The sequence below is a fragment of the Grus americana genome, chromosome 5 (genome assembly GCF_028858705.1).
Source record: "Grus americana isolate bGruAme1 chromosome 5, bGruAme1.mat, whole genome shotgun sequence".
NCBI classification, from domain to species: Eukaryota; Metazoa; Chordata; class Aves; order Gruiformes; family Gruidae; genus Grus; species Grus americana.
Window position 1 is genome coordinate 16,522,353 of NC_072856.1, and position 21,756 is coordinate 16,544,108.

At 39.9% G+C, this 21,756-nt stretch overlaps 2 protein-coding genes across 5 annotated transcripts in view; both read right to left on the bottom strand.

The window, feature by feature from the left end:
• Positions 1 to 58: 58 nt before the first annotated feature.
• UEVLD (UEV and lactate/malate dehyrogenase domains) lies at positions 59 to 15,914 on the bottom strand. 4 transcript variants are annotated; one of them, XM_054828702.1, is made up of 12 exons: positions 15,848 to 15,914; positions 13,814 to 13,898; positions 13,099 to 13,161; positions 12,183 to 12,346; positions 11,025 to 11,160; positions 9,558 to 9,682; positions 8,282 to 8,387; positions 6,269 to 6,439; positions 5,150 to 5,323; positions 4,507 to 4,591; positions 3,736 to 3,859; positions 59 to 2,051 (listed from the first exon to the last, which is right to left on the bottom strand). In XM_054828702.1, the coding sequence occupies exons 1-12, from the start codon at positions 15,887 to 15,889 to the stop codon at positions 1,887 to 1,889; spliced, it is 1,440 nt and encodes a 479-aa protein (XP_054684677.1). In that variant the 5' UTR covers positions 15,890 to 15,914; the 3' UTR covers positions 59 to 1,886. The 4 variants fall into 4 exon arrangements, with proteins under 4 accessions (XP_054684677.1, XP_054684678.1, XP_054684679.1 ...); XM_054828703.1 differs by lacking the exons at positions 12,183 to 12,346; positions 15,848 to 15,914 and having other exon boundaries at positions 13,814 to 13,886; XM_054828704.1 differs by lacking the exons at positions 13,099 to 13,161; positions 13,814 to 13,898; positions 15,848 to 15,914 and having other exon boundaries at positions 12,176 to 12,269.
• Positions 13,880 to 21,756, bottom strand: part of SPTY2D1 (SPT2 chromatin protein domain containing 1) — a 29,267-nt gene continuing 21,390 nt past the window's right edge. The window contains exon 7 of the mRNA XM_054828701.1: positions 13,880 to 13,898. The gene's annotated coding sequence lies outside the window, so the exon portion shown is untranslated. The remainder of the gene's footprint in view (positions 13,899 to 21,756) is intronic.

The window sequence follows — 21,756 nt, forward strand, 5'->3', positions numbered from 1 at the left end:
GACGTCAGGCCCCAGCAGTACTTGGTGGGTCCAATATACTTCACAAAAAGTCTAAAAATGCTTTGTAGTGCAGTTTATTGTTAACAAGTGTTTTGGGGAATTAATTTCCCGTGAGAATGTAAAGTGCCATATCCCAGCACACTGATCGAGCTGCTGTCCTTTGGTTATTTTTCAAGGAATATAATGGAAATACAAGTGTGATGTTTCTTCTAAGTAAGACTAGTTATTTGATAACATAAGCATCAATCTAAAAGACATACCTGGAAGAGTTTGCAGCTTTTTATGATTAAAACTATTAATAAAAAAACTAAATAAACAAAACCTCTAGATATGAGGATTGCTCAACAGATTAAACACAACACCTTGAAGAACAATGTAAACCCATAGTTTTATGCTGTTTTTTCCACAGTAAGAAAAACAACAACCCCAAAGTCCAACCATAGTGATGGCTGCTTCTTTTTAATATAGCAGCAATGGTGGTCACCTGCAGCCATCACTAACGTTGTCCTATCACTGATGGCCATGAAGAAGGAAATTTGAATATTCCATGGAAAAAAATAATCTTAATTACTGATTTTTTTTTCTATTTTTATCTTAATTCTGGGATCTATATTAACTCAGAATTCCTTGTAACTCTAGCTCTTTATGAGATATAAGCGGAAGGCAAAAGGAATAGATCTTGCGCTCTGATGCATATCCTACTTTTGCATAGAAAACTTCATCAATATTTAACCAGTCACACCTCAAAACGTAAATGTGGAATGACATGCTTACGCTGCACACAGCAGGAGTGGACCCCATGTCTCCTCTGCCTGTATCATGATGCTGAGGTATAATCAGCATGAATATAGCCTTTTGTCAGTGCAGTGAATTAAGAGTTTAGAACTCCCCAAAAGCCTTTACCTTAAAAAAATCCGCTTTTTGATTTATCTAAAAATCCACATCCTGCTTTTTCACACATCTTTGGTCTCCCACGAGGAGAGTTACAGGTTCTGTTGCCTTCTCGAGTAGCTGTATTCTCCTCAGGCTGATGTAAAGCTTACTGACATCAGCTGGCTTTGGATCAAGGCCTGAACCCGCAGATACTTCTGTATTACTTAACCATCAGATTTTATTCTTTATTTGAAGCCCAGCCCCCTGCTCTTCCCTTTCAGAAAGAGCACCTGTTCCAATGCTGCATGGGGTAAGAGTGTTGCATGTATGCACCAAGAACTGCAGATGCTTTAGCGCTCTGAAGGTCCTTACAAAATAAGAGCAAACAAGTCATAACCGAAAAGTCTCAGACATCATTAAACATACAACAGAAATGGGTATCTAATACTCAGGTTTGAAGGGTACTGCTAACATCATGCTTTTAGCTTTTTCCCCTTAGTAATAAGCAGGGCTCCATTGACAAAAGAGCAGCTATGATAGGCATGAAAGATCGAGCTATCGAACTGCATCCCCCAGGGCCCTGAAGAGCTGGAGTGTGACCACATTCTAGACAAGCCCCTGATGCAGCACTTAAAAACCTGGAGGAAGAGTTCTAGTAGGCTCTGCACGCTGCAGTTTCTGCAGAGCTGGGTAAGCTGCTCTCCTAGACTGTCTTAATGAGGTGCAAAGAGCTAAGAATAACCCAAGAATCAGGCTATAATTAGCATCAAAAAGCACAGGCAAAAGTCACCTGAATTTAGGTAAAACATTCTTGCACATTACTGTCCTCATTTTGGCTACCAAAAGTGCTCTTTTCAAATAAGAAATTACTGTGCAGTGCAGTATTAAATAATGAAAAAACCAACTATAAAAGCACTTTGTTTTATATAGAAATCTGTATATACCAAGCAACCCTTTCTACCTAGCAAATCTCTGACTTTGTGAGCAGACACCGTGGCTTCCCTTGTGCTTGCTTACAGTTTCAGTTGCTGCTGCAGGTCATGAATTGATCCTGCACTGCTTTGCAGTTTCTCTTGCACTAGTGGATCTTCTTCTAGTTTGACCATTTCAATCACTCCATCGGTTCCAAGAATACATGGTAGACTTAAGAATACTTCACTGTTTATATTGCAACATCCCTGAAACAACACACAAAGATTGTCACATAGTTACTTATTTCTGCTCTGTCTAACCAGTTTCTTAGGTAGACTTAGCAGGGACACTTGATAGTACAGCATCATTAGGTTTTTTAGGATTGAACAAAAGAAATTAAAAAACGCAGCCAGAGAGAGCTATCCAGGGAATATTTTTCAGTTATTGATCCTATAATCATTCTGTGACTTTATTAAACTTATATGCCTATAATTCAAGTTTACACTGTAGATTTTGTTTATTTTTAGGATCTGTATGGGAAAATTTACATTTTGTAGCTACTCTGCAGTTTAAGAGACTTGTCACACCTCTGTATCTGCATTTAGTTCATAAACTATTAAAAAACTTTACTTGAAAACATAATGATGAAATTAAGTGTATGTCTGTACTTGATACAATAAGCAGCCTGCTCAACTTCCCTGCACTGGGACATACAAATCACCCTTCTGAAGCCTGTAAATACAAGCAACCAGTAAATGTTTCTACATGTTTTTTTTCCTCATATGAAATGACTGAATGCTTTAATGAAGCCACTTAGGATAAACTTTAAACAAGGTTCAATCTACAGTTTTAAGTTAAATAGAGCTTCATAATCTTCTCCTCAATGTGAAGTTTCAAGGAGTAAAAAAGCAGCTGTTTCAAAGCTGGTCAAATAAAATACTGGCAGAAAATGCATTTTATACTTTCATAAAAGATACTGAACTCTTTTAGCCCCTGGAAAAATCTACATTCAATGCTGAGCATTTGGAAACTGGAACACACACATTTCTCTTCATTTGCTAAATCCAGTTATTCCAGTGAAGCTGGTCAGCAACCTTGAAAGCATTTTTCCCTCTGGACTCTTGAATTTTTGGGATAATAATTTTTAATATTGGTTTCAGATTAACAAAACAATTGATTTTTGCTCATTTTTGGAATAGAATTGAAAGCTGTTGTTGGAAAAAAGTAACAGAAGTAGTGCTACTTCAGAACAGGTCCTGTGAGATGTCTGTGCTGCTAAAATGAATCATAGGATCATAGAATATCCTGAGTTGGAAGGGACCCATGAGGATCATCGAGTCCAACTGCCGGCTCCACACAGGACCAGCAAATCAGAGCATATGACCGAAAGCGTTATCCAGGCGCTTCTTGAACTCAGTCAAGCTTGGTGCTGTGACCACTTCCCTGGGGAGCCTGCTCCAGTACCTGACCACCCTCTCAGTGAAGAACCTTTTCCTGATATCCAGTCTAAACCTCCCCTGTCAAAGCTTCATTCCATTCCCACGGGTTCTATCACCGGTCACCAGAGGGAGGAGATCAGCGCCTGCCCCTTCACTCCCCCTCGTGAGGAAGTTGTAGGCTGCGATGAGGTCTCCCCTCCATCTCCTCTTCTCTAGGCTGAACAAACCAAGGGACTTCAGCCTCTCTTTGTATGTCGTCCCCTCTAGACCCTTCCCCATCTTTGTTGCCCTCCTTTGGACACTCTCCAATAGTTTTATGTCCTTTTTGTACTGTGGCGCCCAAAACTGCACGCAGTGCTCAAGGTGAGGCTGCACCAGCGGGACAATCACTTCCCTAGACCGGCTAGCAATGCCGTGCTTGATGCACCCCAGGATACAGTTGGCAATGGTCATATCCAGTATAAATAAAATAATTACAGTGCTAACCAAAAGGTATTAATAACACATTTACCTTTGCCAGAGTGGATACTGAATGAACCTTTCTTTTATCTTTCAGTATACTGTCAGTCAAATCAGCAACCGAGAGCCCAACAGACCAAGATCTCTGACCTTTTCCCTTTAGAACTTCCATAGCTCTATATAAAACCAGGAAAAGGAGAAAAACATGATGTTTAGATTTTAATTATTCTTATTTTGGTTTATATGTAAAAGCCAAAAGACATAGTAAGCGTACCATATCAGGTAAAGTGTACTATAAAAACATGATTCTCTGTTTTGGAAAACAACAGAAGGGAGTTAAGAATAGCTTTAAAGAATTTCTTTATGTATATTTTACCCACACTAATAACAATTACTCTCTTTTCTGTCAAGAGGTGTAACTAATATGTGGCTAATTAAATCAGGTAAATTGATCCAAACATGTACTTTGCTTTGAAAAAAACTGCTTCCACACAAACTCCAAGAAAAGTGTGCCAGAAGGCTTGTCTACTTTTTTTTCCCCAAACACAACTGAACTGGCAGCTCTAAAATTCTAGTGTATTCTACAAAGTTGGTCTTGTCCTTAGATTGTCACAGGCACGACATTTTTGAGAGCTTCAGAAAAACAGTGGGCATATATACACATATGAAAGTGAACGACACTCAGAGCTACAATTTCCTATAAATTCAATGTGTGAACATTTTAGAGAAAACTCCTCTTCATAAAGAGCTGAAGGAAAAAACGCTGCAAACATCAAGTGCCTAAACATGAAGAAAAAAAAAATTAAGATTAGAATGGCATTACCTGTTAGCCACCTTTTCCCTTGAGTTACAAGCAGCCATTGCTTCAGTTTGATTTGCAACTAAATTACAACTGGTCCATGATGGTACTAAATAGAAAGAACCAACATTTAAATGCACTTCTAAACTGTGACTAAAATAGGTACAAAATAAGGTGGGGAGAAGAAGAAAAAAAAATAAATTCAAGCTTTCCAAACTTTCCTTCCTCCACAACAACCCAAATGTAGTTGATGACCTTCTAAGTTTCCCTGGACTGCCGAAGTAAACTCTATAGTAGTTTTTAAACAAGCGTCTCTGGCCAAGTGCTAAGTAATATGCAATAATTCTTACATCAGCAGTAACCCACCATATATTATATCACATTTCCTTTCTCTTTCTATACCTCCATCCTATATTGTTATACCAAATAAAAAGCATTTGAGGTTGTATTTTATTTTTTTTTACTGTGAAAAATGTCAAATACTTTTGCTGTCACTCCAGGTCTACAGTCTTAGGCACACACCAAAACTGTATTATTTAGAACCATTATTATGAAAATCTACCACCCTGTTTATGACTACTCTCATTACTTTTCTCAATTATTCTTTCATTACTCAATTACTTAAGCACTTCCAGGACATTATACACTCACAGTCACAATACTTTACCTTTGTCTTCCCCTTGTTCACCAATAATCCAAGCATCTTTTGCCAGCGCCTCTGCTTTCAAAATGTTTGTCAGTATATACTGAAATCTCTCAGTATCTAGGTTGGCACCTACTCCAATAACTCTGCTTTTGGGAAACGCACTCAGCTTCCATGACACATATGTCATTACTTCAACTATATATGAAAGAAAAATACATTGACAATGAAGGACCACTCAAAATTCAACACAACTGCAAACTACAAATCACAATTATGAAAAACTCAGGACCAAGCCATTTACTTTAGAAAAGGTATAAGCATGTAAGAATGTATCAGTAGTTTATTTCAACCTAAACCACCAAGCCAGGTGGGGAGGAGGTAGGGAAAATTCACAGCCCAAGTAAAGTTTTAAGAGAAGTCAAGTGAAACTTCAGAATGAGTCACCATGCTTCCCTCTACCAAAAATCTCACATGCTTCTAAAATTAATTCAGCCAGTGGTTAATTTCTTTTCGTTTGGCAAGCACTCTTTTCTCCGTCTCCACAGCTCTAAATGATAGGAAGGGTAAGAAGCACCTGAGAAATAGAAAAGGGCTGTCTTCACTGTGCTTACAGGGCAGCGAGGCTCACACATACTTCTTTCCCTTTTAAGTAGTGGTTTTGCTTTGTCTTAGTTCACAGTATCACTGACCAAACAGATTTAAACTTTCCACCAAAACATAGCTGCAACATTTATTATCAACACTACGTTATTAGTAGTCTGTGAGTCTGATCATATGGCACATAACACACATGCATCTATCCTTACTGCACAGGAGAAACATGTATGTAAAACTCACAACTGACAAGACAACAGCCAATGGATGCTAATCTTGTAGACAGTCAGGTGGAAACTACATACAGAAACATACAGAAATACATACCTTTTATACAAAACAAAGTATACTATTTTCTTTTATCTTGGTAACAGTAAAGAAAAAACCCTCAAAGACAGTGTTCTGCTCAAAGCTGAAAAGGAAAACATCTTTCAGAGTAGCAAAAATTTTTGACTAAGTGGGTGTATTTGGCAGTAACATATTTTTAAAACAGGCCAAAGAGAAAGCCAGTCAAGAGACGGAACATTAGGCAAAGTACCAACATACCTGGATGAGAAGCAACAAGGAGAATGGTGTTCTGACTGTAGTGTGATATTGCTGGGATAATTCCTCTGAACAAATCCACATTGCTTTGTATGACATCAAGATAAGTCTGAGCATTACCCAGAGAATTAACTGTAAGTACCACAACTTTTGAATCAGCTGAAGCAGAAAAATCTGAAAATATAAAGAAAATATGTTTTTTAAATTTATGTCATTCTATCAAGTTTTGGATGCAAAACAAAGAGCTGTCCTAAAGGCTGAACTGCAGCATCCAACTTAGGGATTCTTCCCTTCCTGTCTCCCCCCATATCCCCTAATATAGAATTTGAGGCACTTCCACAGTACCTGTAAAACACAGCTCTCCCACAGAACTACTTTTCCTGTTTCACAGTTGGCAAACACAGAAGGTGGACTGCAATTAGTGCAAGATTACAGAGCAGAGACCAGAAAACATCTAGATGCAGTTGACAGATAAGCTTTTCCACATTTTCTTGGCAAGAGAGGAAAAAAAAAAATCCACGAAAAAGATCCTTCATGGTTATTCTGATTTTTAAAGAAGGGGAAGACTTCTTTATCTGAGGCTTCTGTAATTTTTGATCTCACAGCTCAATCAAGGATGTGTAGACAACCATAGAAAGTGTTCCAGAAGTCTATTTATTAACTCAAGTAAAAACATATATTTATTAGCCAAAGAAAATACACAACCACATTTGCTGTAGAAATTGCTAAGTCAAAGCTCCATTGAGCAGGTAACTCTGAATATCTGAGTACCATACAGGTGATCAGCCTGGACACAGAAACAAAGTAATTTGACTGTCACACCACTTCTGGAACCAGCTGAAGCCAAAGCAGAGGCCTAGTACACTGAAAAATTGGAAGCATACTAAGGAGGATATAATTAATACCAGCTTACCCCAAGTCTAGATATAAGCATACTAAAATAACAGGTGACAGCATACAAGCATTTTGTAATATTGTAACACTACTGATAGCATAGACAGCAACAACATACAAGCTTTTTGTACCACAGCTAAGTGTAAATATATAATAGCTAACCACAAAAGCACAAACAGAGATTTGTGGTATGTTTGCACAACCAGGGTGCAGGAAAAAATACGCTAGCAGTAAAACCTGCAAGATAAAATCAAAGTATGAAGAGCAGGCAATGTCAGGTGCAGAATAAGCAGATAAGATGCCTGGTGGAACCTGAACAAGTCCCTGTCCCCAAAATAAGATAAATTACATCAGAAGAACAAGAAAGCCCTCCGTTTTACCTTTCAGAGGGTGCAAGGAACATAAAACCATGACAGACAAGCAAGGAAGAACAGGGAAGTTGCTCAATTTGGTTCCAGCTTCTTCTGTGGAAGAGCTTTTAAGCCACATCACCTCAACCTCTGCAACTAAGACCAAAAACCGTAGCCATCATCACTAATTATGGATATATGGCATCAACTCTGTTGAATTGTACACTCATAGCTAATTGAGGACAAGATTGTTAAGAACTAATTGTTTGAATATGCAGTGATAATGTTTAAGAACTACTGGCCATGTGCATGTTTAATGAACATCAATCTAGGAAAGTAGCTCTTTGAAACTGAGCTTTATTTATCAGCCTTTTTAATACTGTTAAGGATCTCTAATCCTTAACATACATATATTTTTCCCCCCCTTCCCTCCCTCTCTCCACCTACAACACCAAAGCACTAGCTCGGCTTCTCTACATTTCTGTGCAAGTCCAATTTCAGCATTAGCCTCTTACCCTGGAAGTACAGACTTGCATATCTCTACCTCTATAAACAGAATTAAAGCGATGCAAGCTTTGCTGAACCTTCCCTTCCCAATTTTATCCCAAAAAGATGAAGAAAAGCAAGAAGCTATGAAAAGATAACATTGTTTTAAAAAGATGGCCTATACGCCAAAGCCTCTGTATCTCCCCAAGCATCCTGCTCTCACAAAAATGAACACAAGCACACACAGTACAGTACTCACTCTCATTCTAGAAACGACATCTAATACCTTTGCTGATCTCCACATCTGGCAGAGCAAAGATTTCCAAGTCCATGGTCCCTCCTTTTGCTGCACCTTCAGAAAGATCCAAAAGAACCACCTTGTCTGCAGCACCCTGTATGAATAAAAATAATGCAGATCAACAATAAAACAACCCAAAACTTGTTTTTGTGGGGGTGAGGAATGAAAAACAGTATCCCTCCAATTCCAGTGTTTGTTGTATGTACTGTGTATAAACCAAACGAAATTACTGACCAAAATTATGTCAAATCACAAGAAAAATAATTTAGTGAGTTTAATCGGAAAATAACACATTACAAAACAAACCAACAAAAACCTCCCCAAAACACCTCTGGGAAGTTGTAAGTGTTGATGTTACTGTTGTCTCTAAGCATATAGCTGTAATGAAGTACAGACCACATACAGATTATCCTTTTCCAGTGGACTAGGAGATCCCAACTGTAAGAGGCTACCACTCAGGCAAGAATCTTTTAACTAAGGATTTTCAATATAAGTGAATGTCATCCCTTAATCCAGCAGGCAGCTAAAACAACCACACAGCCATTTGCTCACTACCCCCCTCCTCCTGTGGGATGGGGGAGAGAATTGAAAAGAGAAAAAAAAGTAAAACTCGTGGGTTGAGATAAAGACAGTTGAATAGGACAGAAAAGGAAAATAATAATAATAATAATCATCAACAACAACAAAACAAGTGATGCACAGCACAATTGCTCACCATTCGAAGCCAATGCTCAGCTAGTTCCCGAGCCATGCCACCTCCTGGCCAACCCCCCAGTTATATACTGAGCATGATGTCATATGGTATGGCATCTCCCTTTGGTCAGTTTGGGTCAGTTGCCCTGGCTGTGTCCCCTCCCAGCTTCTTGGGCGCCCCCTGCCTTCTCATTGTCAGGCCAGTATGAGAAGCTGAGAAGTCCCTGACAGCTTAGCAACAACTAAAATATTAGCGTGTTAGCAACATTATTTGCATCCTAAATCCAAAACACAGCAGTATACCAGCCACTAGGAAGAAAATTAAATCTATCCCAGCCAAAACCAGGACAGTGAGTTCAATATTCAACCCTTTGTATTTAAAAAGCTGACTGAGAAAACAGGGCAGAAACTAACACTTTTGTGTGTCCCTAAGTTAACTGAAGAGGCAAATGACATAAGCAGTGACGTGGCTATTAAAACTGCTGAGTTATTTCTACGTGTCAGACACTAAGAACTAGATTGGAAGCCTCTCTAATAATCGGGTCTGTTGCTATTTATAATGATTATGTACCTTTGCTGCAACTGCTAGCACACACGCAATGCCAAGATCTCCGGCTCCAACAACAGTAATTTTGTTAAAACGTCCTTCAGTTTTCCCTCCACCAATTTTACTCTTTGATTTCATGTCAGTCTCTCCTACAATTAAAAGAAAAACATGAACTTAGTATTGCTGCTTCATAAAGGATCATGGTTGTGCCAGAGTTAAACCAAATTACATAAACTTCTTCAAAATAGCAGTCAAGCCTGACCACAAATTTCATCAAAACTTGTAAGGTGTAAAACACAAATATTTCTCTCTGGATAGGAATGGTTTTTTCACTAAGTAGAAAATATGATCATAACAATAGCAAGAAGCTAGACGCTAAAACCATACAAACAATACTCCCTTTGCTACTGTTACAGGTGTGAATATATACCATGGTCATAAACTTTGTAAAAGATTTCATATTTTGAAAAGACGTGCAAAATGGAACTTGATCAAAATACAACAACCTGAGGTTGTTTAGCCAATGCTACTGGTTAACACAATGATTCTCATTCTGAGTATAATGCAGAGAGATTTATAACAGAAATATTAAGATTGCCAAGAAATGTGTATTGTGTGCACATACACATGTGTGTTCACAAGCATGTATGTGTCTATAATTACCAGAAGAAACAGCAGAAAAAGGCTAAAGGGAAAGTTTTGCACTAGTTGCCACAGATCACCATCCGTGATTTCACTAAAAGAAGGAAGAAGAAAAGACTGACCTGAAGAAAATGTGCCAGGATGAAGAACAACAGGACTGGAGCCATAAAATACCCAGATAAGAAAAATGTGAGAACAGTGAAATTCAGGAATTTTGCCCAAGACTTACAATGGGTGAGAAAAAATAATGAGTCGAAAATGCCAGATAGCATCCATTCCCAAATGGTATAAAAGACAAGTCCAAAATCAGCTTGTCATAACTGAACAAGAACCCGAGAGACATGATACAGACTCAACAGCCAGCATTCTTTGTCCTCAGCGTTGCACACCAGTGATTGTGGTCAGACGGGCCTCAGGGCTTGCGACTGTGGATGTGAGAGTGTGAGTGAATGAGATCTGAGAGAATGAGTGACTGTGATTCGGTAAAATCAAATTGTTTATAATAAAAATCATTCAATCATCAATTTCCCTTCCACAAGATCTCAAACTGAGTTTTGCTGCAGTAATTTCGAACAAATGAGTAGTACCAAATCTACAGCATTTTTCAGTAGGCTTAAATGCAAACATCCAAAATTAGATGCTTACTCAAATAAAGAGAATCTGAGCTCTCTGCTCAAAAAGATGCACTTGTCATTATACAGAGAAAATACCAAACACTGTGGACATGCAAACCCCAAAAATTCAGATATTAAAACTGTGTAGGCATCTTTGTGATATCAAGTTATTAACAACAAATAAAACATACATTGTATAAGAACATTACAAACAAATATATGAAAACATCCACACCTTCAGTAATCTTTGCAATGTAGGAGAGAAGTTCCGATTGCCTGGCTGCATCAGAAGATGACAGTGAATACAAAGGGAGCTCTTCCTCAAATTTTGTAATCATTTCCTTGATTAATCCAATAACCGTTGATTTAGGCTGAAATATAGCAATATAGAAGACAAAAGAGTTGACTAGCTATTTCATATAGTGGTATCAGCTGTAAACTGCAGAAGTTCACGAAGAGCTATAGCTATACAAAATTTAATCAAATTACAAATACCGACACCCTTAACACTTGCATAAACACTTAAGGGAAAGACAAGCCTCGCTTTTTGAGAAGATACTTTCCAAGCAGGAGTATGGGTTAAAAAGAATTTAACAAAAAGCAACTATAAAATTGAAATTACCAGTGCAACTAGATTTTGAATGCATCCATGAACATATGGAAACCTTTGATATAGCCACATCCGATATTATAAACGGGACAAATCATAGATAAAGGAAAGACAGTTCAGCCTTCTCAGACAAGCTTAACTGTCCAGAGTTTTGGAAATTCAGTCCTCCTTTGGGCAAAACACACAGTGAAGTCAGTAGAAGTTCCCATGGGAATTTCTCTATTGATCACGTAAAATATATCCCATCCATTTCAGAAAACTAGCATTCAATAAATCATTTTTACTGGCCTGGCAGTCGTATTTAAGTAACTTATTTAATACAGTGCATAAAATCATTTAGCAACATCATTGGCTTTTGAATCTCTATGCTGATGTTTCAGATTTCTGCTGAAAGAGACATACCCAAAAGGTAGAAACTTCCACTGAACTTTCTTGAGGGATACCCAGTTGGTCTAGTATTATTCACTATTCACAGCAACAAAGGAAAGTGTATCATGAGGCTTACATTGCTTTGTAACAAGGTCAGTCCCTTTTTTCTTCAGCTTAAAATAATTTTCCTTACAATCACTTATAACTTCCTTTACAATTGCTTCAGACTGAGAGCTGTAATTGCAAGAGACATAGCATTCTGCTTCTCTTTGCATAATCATTGCATATTTAAGATTAACAAATGCAAAAACCAAAAAGCCCCAAACCCTACCCGTTCCTTTCCATTGATCTCCATATGATACTATGCACTATTCCCAAATCCTTCCCTCCCCTGTCAGCCACTCCACCTCTTACATGGCTCCAGTTTTGCAGGTAGGGCAAATAAATCCTGCCATGAGCATCAACATGCTTTCCCACTGAAATGCCCATGTTCACAGTTGGCTTCAAGAAGCAAATGGGGGGAGCAAACGGATGAGAATCCAGAATCCACAGATGAATAGGTATATTATAGGAATTGCCTGTTCAACACAAAATAAAAGCCATTACTAGCTTCTGCATTGAGAAGATGCACTAAAAACCAGGTGTGTGTGCATGTGATTCACACTTTGTAATAACAAAGAAAAAAAGCCTGACAGATCACTTTCTAGATTCATACTGGAAAAATATATTTATGTTACTCAGGCTAGTTAATAAAAACAGACTTGTCTGGATCAACTTGAAGTGCTACCGATTGTGTCTTTCTTGATACAAAGCTTTGTTGTTGTTTTGTTTCCCAGGGTATTCTATCAGCCAACGTGCCCCCTTTTCTGGGCAAAGAAATCTCTTACAGGTACCCATTTCACATTTATTTTAGGACTCAACAACTGATGCAAAGAGGCATCTATTAAGAGGTTTACTTCAGACTTCAAAGGATTGAAGTTAAAAATAAAAAATTACTTACTAGTTATTTTTGGACACTGCCTATACAAGCACAGGGCTTGTACAGTTCATGCAACCTCCACTAGAACCAAACAGTTTGCCTACACAGTCTCACACTACATGACTTTTTTAATAGTTAACTGACTTATCTAATTAATTCCACCTTATTTCAGCATCTGTGTGCGCATGAAGGCACTTGTTTATGCAGTAAAGGTGGCTTCGGACAATCCATGAAAAACCCTTTATAGCCACCTTTAAAGAAGCTGCACAGTATGTTGTTAAGAGGCAAAACCCAACATATTTTACAATTAGATTCATAACTGGTAAGGAAATAATATTTGATTTATCATACCATATTTCACTGGAACAGTACCACTAAAATTCAGGAGGTCCTTCTGGGATCCATCCTTGAAGGCTGAAATTAAAAACGTGATTTTAAAAAATAACAACAACAAATCCTTTTGAATCTGGCATGGAAATCCAATCCACAACTATCAATATACACCACTAATTTTTCTTTAGAAATCAAATACACTGCTCCTGAAAGAACCAAGGTTAGAATGTTACTAAGGTCCCTCCTCCCCCTTTGAGATAATTCCTTAATGGAATCTTAATGAAAACTGTATTGGTACAACTAAGCATATCACTAGTCTGAAAATCCCTTTGTCCTGGGTAATTCTGGTGGTATAGGAACTTCCAGTCAGGCTGAGGGATTCTGGGAGTTAGACTTGATAAGCTAAAGACATACTTTCAATACAATCATGGGATGTGGGAAAAACGCTGTTACATACAAAGAATTTAAAAAACCATCAATCTTCTATAATTACTGACGAGTTAAAATAAAATGAAATTTAGTGAACGAGTCACTTAGGTTTTTATACATATGCATTCTTGGAAGAGCTTTCAAAAATATTCACATGGCATGAGAAATTTTACTGCAAGTCAAAATAAAGATAGGAATGCAACTGAAAGATACTCACACTATTTAGATTCTATTATATACACTCTGAATTTATGGCAAGTAAGAATCCCTACCATTAGTTCAAAGTAACTGTATCACTTCTTACTGTATGTGTTCATGGAGAATGTGAAGTTTGGGTATGTCCTGCTGACATTCTTTAGTTCTTCTATGGTCAGGTCTCTGAACTTATACTGGGAAGAGGGGAGGAAAAAAAAAATCAGAAAAAAGTTTCACTTCAAAGGTTTCTTCATTCATTATCAGAGATGGGTAAAAGGCACCAAGAGAAGGTAAAAACACAAGCAGGTGAAGGTAATAATTACTTGTAGTATTATAAATAGTTTTGGTGTGAAATAAATTCTCAAAATATTTGATAAAAAAAGCTTTAAAAAGGTACCGCAGGTCTGCTGTTGCTACATTAGAACTCAAATTCTGACCATCACTCCTTATATACAATTCCTTCCCCTTTACAGCTATGTGAGGTTTAATAAAATTTAGTCTCCTCTGCACACAATAATGAAAAACAATATAAAAACATAAACCTTAGAAAAAAGAAGTCATCTTATTACCCGACACAGTTACTACTAAAAACTCAGATCTACCTGCACACATTTTAGAAGAGTTTCATAAGATGTCGATTTCCCCAAACATATGAAATGCATAAGTAATTAGCCTCTGGGAAATTTTTTCCATGTTTAAACTGTCCCTGAGAGCTGAGAAAATTCAAACAAAATAATGCTCTTTCCCGCCTGCAGAAAACCTGCCCACAGATTAGAAGAAGTACTGATGCTTGAAATGTGATCTGAAAGTAATTATCAGCAAGAATGAATCACTGCTACTTCATTTAGACTGTCCCCAGCCAGTCCAACACCTGAACTTCCAAAAGATTTGCATCCTCCCACATCTGAAAGTTAAGAGGAATATTTTCCATTTCCTAGATTAGAGCATCTGCTTCTCATTTTAGGAAGCCTGGAAGTGTCCTGGAACCCTTGCCTAAGCAAACACAACTGCAACCTGACAGCGCCTTAAAGAGCCATTCAATGCACTGGAATACTTGTCATGAAGTAGTAGCTAAAATCTACAACGTTTTCAGTATGGCACCTCACCAGAAACAGCAGTAATACTACAGCTATGTGGATGGCATGATTATTTTCAGCTTTGTACAAGAAAACACAAAGCTGCTGAAAAGAAACACCTTTTAGTCAGCTTCTTCCCGTTCAGTCTTACGGAATATTGCACAGTCGAGCAGTAAAAAAACAAAAAATAAATCAAAGGTGCCCAAATTAAGAATGTCTACACAACTTAAGACATTTTCAGAAGTGCTGATACATCTGGTTGTGAAATCAAAGCCATCTCTCCTCAGCTGACCTCCTTATTTGTAATGCAAAATGAGGCATTCCTATTACATACTTTGATCTTTTCTAAAGATCAGAAGATTTATGAGGTGCGTCAGATACAGACCTTTCTCATTTTGCACCTAAAATTATTTGGAATGCCCAAAATTTAAATATGCGTACCTCAGTTTCTCATATGGAAATTAAAACATCTTTACCTTAGAGAGATGCTATAAAAATAAATCTGTGTTTCTAAAGCGTGGAGATACTACTGCAGGGACTGTCACAAAAAAAAGCCCCCTGGGAAATTAATAACTCTTCATACAGAGTAAGGTTGCAATTGCATGCATCACATCACACGTGTTACTATGTCCCGAACCACAGGGATAAAATTACGCGTGGCGCAACTTTAAACTCAGCTGCGCTAAGGCAATGTAAATCCTGCACCCCGAATCGACAGAAGCCTTTTACAAGCGACGATCACGAAATGAAAGACGGCAGCGCGCTGCCGGCAGGGAACGGGAGGGTGGCCGAACTGCACGACCCCCTCAGCGCTGCCCTTCCCCTCCCAGCACCTCATTTTTAGACTCGCGGGAACTTTTGCCGACCGGGGGCCGCCGGACACTGCCTCTTTACTCACTGCCTCAGGTGAACCACTCCGTTCCCTCCGCCCCGCCGAAAAACTCGGCATTTTCCACAACCCTTCCTCCTCCCTCCTCCTCCTCCTCCTCCTCCTCCCCCTCCTCCCCCTCCTCCCCCCCGCCTGGCGCGCGGCCGTTCCACAGCCGCAGGGGCCCGCGCGCCCCCACCTTGCCCAGCTGCTTCCTCAGCGCCTCCTCCGAGAACGCCATGGTGGCGGGGCCGGGCCGGGCCGCGCCGCCTCCCAACAGCCCTTGCGCGGGGCGCTGCCGGCCCTCAGGGCGGTTGCCTGGGCGTCACGGCTGCAGCCCGGCCTTGTCCAGGGGACTCGTGAAAATAATAATTAAAAAAGCGCCCTTTTTAAAAATTTTCCTTCTAATGGATCTGCGAGCGGAAGGTCAAAAAAACGCTTCAGTACGTTACTGCGACAGGTGAATGCAGAGAGCTCTCAGCTGGGTGCCATTTCCACACATCACAGTGCACACCAACCTGCCAGCCGGGTTGCAGCCTTTAGTAAAAGGCTGAAATCCGTGGGGGAAAAAACCCAAACCACCAAGCAGCTACACGGGAGCCCACTGAGACACATTCTTCAAGAGGACAGGCAAGGGGGTATGCCACACACAGCACTCGCGGTTGGAGAACAGAGGTCTTGCGGATTCCCCACACGCTGCTCTTGGGGCACCCATTTAGCAGGTGCATATCCTGGAGTATGCCTGCCATTTCCTGCGCTGGAAAAATGAAATCTGCAGAAAAACATTACAGAGCCCACACAGGAGCTGAACAAATGCTCCTCCAGCAGATTGCTTCTAAGGCATGACAGTGCCAGACAGCTCTCAGCTACTGTCCTCCTTTCCTTTCTATTTCCTTCTCTCACTAAGCTAACATGAATTTTGAATGTAATCTGGCTGTGTGCAATAACAGAGAAGTAATCTCAGGTATAAGACCATGCATATTATAGGGATTTGGGGATTCCTTCCCTCTATGTTGACAGTATCACAACTGATTTGCAACTTTATGGAGTTACAAGTATGTAAATAAAAATCTGGAATGAACTTCTTTCCATACATTAATTACCTCTTATTTTTTAAGCCTCCCTACCACACAGTCAGGATACCAGAAAACCACCTTTTGGAAAGTGAGCCTCAGAAGTCTGATGGCCAATTCAGTGGAAAACACAGATGGAGACAAATGCCAGTCCTATCCGCATAATTACCAGAAAACTGCTAGATCATAACAGAACAGAGCAAACTTGATAATAGCACATTTCTACAAGGAATAAGATCTCCTCAAGAAAGCTCACACAATTTTTTCCTTCCTCCCTGATGTGAGGCCTGAGGCAGACAATAACCAAGAGCACATGTGGTTGTTGGTACAGCCATAGCAGAAAATAATTAGGTTTAAAACAACCTTTATCAAGTTTTTCCATCAGATGTATTGGTTACTGATGCCATTCTGTTTCTGTGCTGAAATTGTTGTCTGTGACATAATGAATAACCTTACAGTTTCAGAGTTGAGTTTGGAGAGTACCACAGCCTCAAAGGAAAGCCACAAAACTGGACTGCTAAAGACCAGTCCATCAAGAATTTGCATTGCAGATTCCAGCACGTGCTATGCATCATTTGCCCAGCAAACACACTACCTCTTCAGTAATGAAGTTCTGCAAACGATTGTACAATGGTCATTACCTTTTGGATGTTGTTTGTTTTGTGAATAATACTGAAGTAGTACTGTGAGACAAGTTCAAAATAAATCTGCATCCCTGCAAAGGTGTTAGCTGTTTTATGCAAAAGGAGGTTATAATATCACTAGCAGAACTCCTAGAAGAATGCTTTTAGATTTGAAGTGAGTCCTGCACACTTCACTAACAAGGCAGAACCTGAAATACGCTTTTTTGGAGCAGCAGCACAGACCCTCTGCCAGAATACATTATAAGTCTGCTGAACTACAGCAGGTTACGCACACTGAGGATCTGCTTTCTGGCCCTTTGAGCTTTCTCAATGAATCAGCATCTGATTATTTTTAAATATTGTTTATTACGATATGATGCTCTCCATATCAGAAGCTGATGTATAATGTAGAGCATATACTTTAGTTTCCAGCTGTCTGCATTCAATGCAACTATGTTTCAGAAAGGAGATATTAACAGATGACTCAGCTTAAAGAAGAGAGACTGACCTTATTTTTTCCTGCAATAGGATGCTAGGACCATTACATATTGGTCTTTATTGCACTTGTGAATCTCATCTAGGTGGATTCACAGCAGCATCTTAAACCAGGGTTGTGAAAGCCCGTCCAGAAGCAGAAACCATAGCTTGGCATCTAGGACAGTTTCCCATGGCTGCAGGAGCAGTGGGAGTGCTGGAAACAGCCCAGCTGGCACTCAGCCCCTAGTGAGTGACTGCTAGGGGTTTGTGAACCCCAGGGCCAGGGAGAAAGGGTTATGGGACCTCTTGAATGGGTGAGACCTAGGGTAGGATGCCAAACTCATCAGGACTGGCTCCCTGTGAAGAAGAGATACAGTGATGACCACCTTTCCTCCGTCCTGGTGGTCTCACTTTGCTTGGTCCTACCCTTCCTCAAGGCCCATATTTGTGCAGAAGCTGCTGACCTCCAGGTGAGCGGTTGCAGGGCAGGATGCATGAGACAGCAGCAGCAACCCGGCACATCACCTCCAAGCCCCTAGCCCTACTCTGCAGCGTACATGCGAGGCTGGCAGTGCCCTAGGTGCTCTGTCCCCACTGGCCCAGAGAAGACCCTGCCCCGATGAGGAGAAGGAGGAAGTTTGTCTCTGGGACCATCACCAGTATAACCTTGCACACTGCATTATCTGGGGTGGTGGGCACTGTGGTAGAGACTCTCTGTAAATGGGGAAGTATTCTGGGCAACCTGGGGTTTGTGGTAGGAAGAACAGGAAGTTAAAGCTTTACTGGGACCCCGAGAGCTCTGGTCTGGGACATAGGCATGGCAGCTGCCTTCACCCCAGCCTCCTACAGACTCCATGGCTACATGCTTTTTTGGAGGGTGGAAACAGCAAACCCTATGACATCATTCTGTATGAACATTTATCTAAACCCTTTTAAGAGACAATTTGAAAATAATTTTGTTTCACAAAGGTCCTAGCACAGACTGTTTGAGAACACAGCATTCCTTTTAAATTTTTCATCTCAAGCATGTAAATTTTTAATTTCTCCCTATTTCACAGTAAAAACAACAAGGAAAGTCTGATAGATATTTAAGGTTATTAGTAGGTTAGGTGTTTGGAAACACTTTTAAAAATCTCCATGTGCATACATAACCAAAATAATCATAGAAACCAGACCAGTAACAACACGCCCTTGGTAGTGACATGCCAGTATGGTCTCAAGAATAAGAGTGGTAATACTGTTTCTGTGCAAGGCTTAGAGGTGACCCTTGACTAAGCCTGCACCCAAACTACAGATCCAAGTTTCTTAGTGCTCACCATTCAAACTCTCCTTTCAATTCAGAGCTGTGTGCCTGTGCCCTCTGACTCAAAATCTGCTCTAAACATCATTTGCAATTAATAACTCCATATTGAGTTAACATCCTAATGCCAACTAATCTCTAGGTAATGAAACCTTGCAGCAGGCTCATGTTCTGCCCACACAGAACACAGCCTTGTTACCCCATGTACCACCCTGTATCCATCCTCTAGTGGTTCCTCTCCCCCCCATCACTTGGTCTCTACCTTCTATTACTAAAGTTCCCTTCTATATTTTGGTTTCTGAAGCTAGCTCTTGAGTTCCCTAGCCCAGCACCTGTGACGGATGCACTGGATCCCTTAACTGAACTAGCAGTAGTTTGGTACAGCCACCAAAGGAGGTGAAGGCCTGAGCCATAGCCTGGCCAAGAACTCCCCTAGTTCCAATCTGTTCTCCAAAAACCACAAAGGAGCAGAGTGACACAGTGAGCATCGATGCATATGAGCTTGGAACACCAATCATGCGATTAAAACATGAATAGCAGGTGGCTTTTCCAAGACTCATTTAACAAGGAACAAAGAAAGCTGTGGGTACAAGGAGTCTCATGCATACCTTTCCCATTGCATGTCATCTGACTGCGAGCCAACCACTTCATCCCATAAACGTGACAGCCTCAGTGAGCCACCTTTGAGCTCTCCGTGCTAGGCAGTGTGGCTGCATGGCGGTGATCTGCCCTTGAGCTGGGACACCTCTCAAGGTTGCTCCTCGAAGCAGAGGGACCTTTTACCAGTGGCAGATTTTTGGTAGTGACTGGTATCGTGCATAACCTTGTAGTATGGTAACTTTGATTTGTGCCTTGGGAACTTTGAATCATTGTTCAAATGATTGTGCTGTACAGTAACAGAACAAAGCTCGATGGCAAGGTTTGCTAAGTCACACTTTTACAACATCATATTAAAACTACTTTTGCTAATACCTTTGACGGTTTTTTAAGCGATCCGAATCACCCATTCACAACAGCACCTCCCAAGCATTAAGCAAGGAGGAAGCTAGTCATACAATTGTCATTTCCGAAGATATTTTCTGCCGGTTATTTACTTTATCTGTTTATGTTTACACACATGCTTCAATTGGCTATAGTATGAGGTAGGCCGGTGCTGAAGTTAAACGTGGCCAGATGGAGAAATACCAACAGCTCCATGAGCAACGAGGGTGTTCTGGTAAATGCACTCTTGAAGATAAACACACCTTGCCTTACACCATCCATGGGTGGCTGCAAGACAGTAATCAGATGTCCTTTACTGGACATACTAAATTTTAATCTGCTACAGAAATGTTCATTCTTTTATTCTGTTTGACTATTGGCCAGTTTGATTAAAAATCTCTTTGATTTTGTATCAGTTCTAAGTTTATGTGATTTCTAGGGGTAAAAATATGAAACTTAGCTTTCAGGATCAAGTCATATATTATCAAACAATGTCTCTGCTCTAGCAAAGCTTTCAAATGAAATGCATATCACCTTTCAACACAAATAATCTGGTAAAGCCTGTGCAACTGGTAACACCGTGCTCTTCCAAATAAGGCCATAGTATTTTGCATATATTCTTACTAAATGAGCTACAGAAAATTCCCCAAACTGGCATTTATTGAGCAATACATCCAAATCTTATTTTATTACTCCTTTCTCCATAAAAGCTCACCCTATGTATTCATTTTGCTAGCAGTACGAGTCCTCTTACTGACTGAAATGTTTTCTTCAAGACTTGGTAGAAAAGTTAAGATGGTTAATTTTACATCGCGTTGCCTTTGTACACACAGCTAGCAAACAGAAACTGGGTTAATAAAGGGCTTGCTGGTTCACTTGTTTTGGCTGGGGGAAGAGCATTATTAACAACAGCATGTCACTCCATGTGAACTCTGAAGATTCACCTTGTGACCAGGCTGCCTGTCTATGCATCATTTACAGTCACATTTGGCTGTAGTGGTCTCAAAACCAGACAAAGTGGATTGACTCATATTAGCGCCCCTCCTGTACAAAAACAACGATAAGTAGAGTCCTTTATCAACTGCAGAGTAGCAGGTCAATCAAGAGGTGTAGTACTCTAACATATACATCACTTCTTTGTCTGGATAAATATCATGATGTACTGGATGTGTTGAAGGACCACAAAGTATTCATGCAACGTGAGAGCTGGAAGAACCTGGCAGGGAGGAGAATTATTGTGATAGGAAGCTGAGGACAGACCCATAACAAACATCCTATGTCCTTAGTTGTATCCTGCAAGGAAGCTAGTTACCTCATGAAGTCCACAAAAGGAGTTAAATACATTGAGAAGTACAAGTAAGGTATTCAAAAGCATCCTTTTACACATGTAAGTAGGCTCTCGTAGTTATTCCCAGTGCACTATAAAACCTGGAACACTACACTCAACTGTTTTTCAAGTCAGAATCAAGTCTATTGCTTTAACAAGAAAAAAACACCCACTGAAGCTCTTTGTTCTCTTTAAATTGTCAACTGCTATCAATTTTCACACACATAGCATGATAGGAGATGGCATCAGACACTTGCTTTTCCTCAACTGAGGAAAGTTGAGAAACTGGGCAGAAGTTGCATCCAGCACACACACACACAAAAAGTA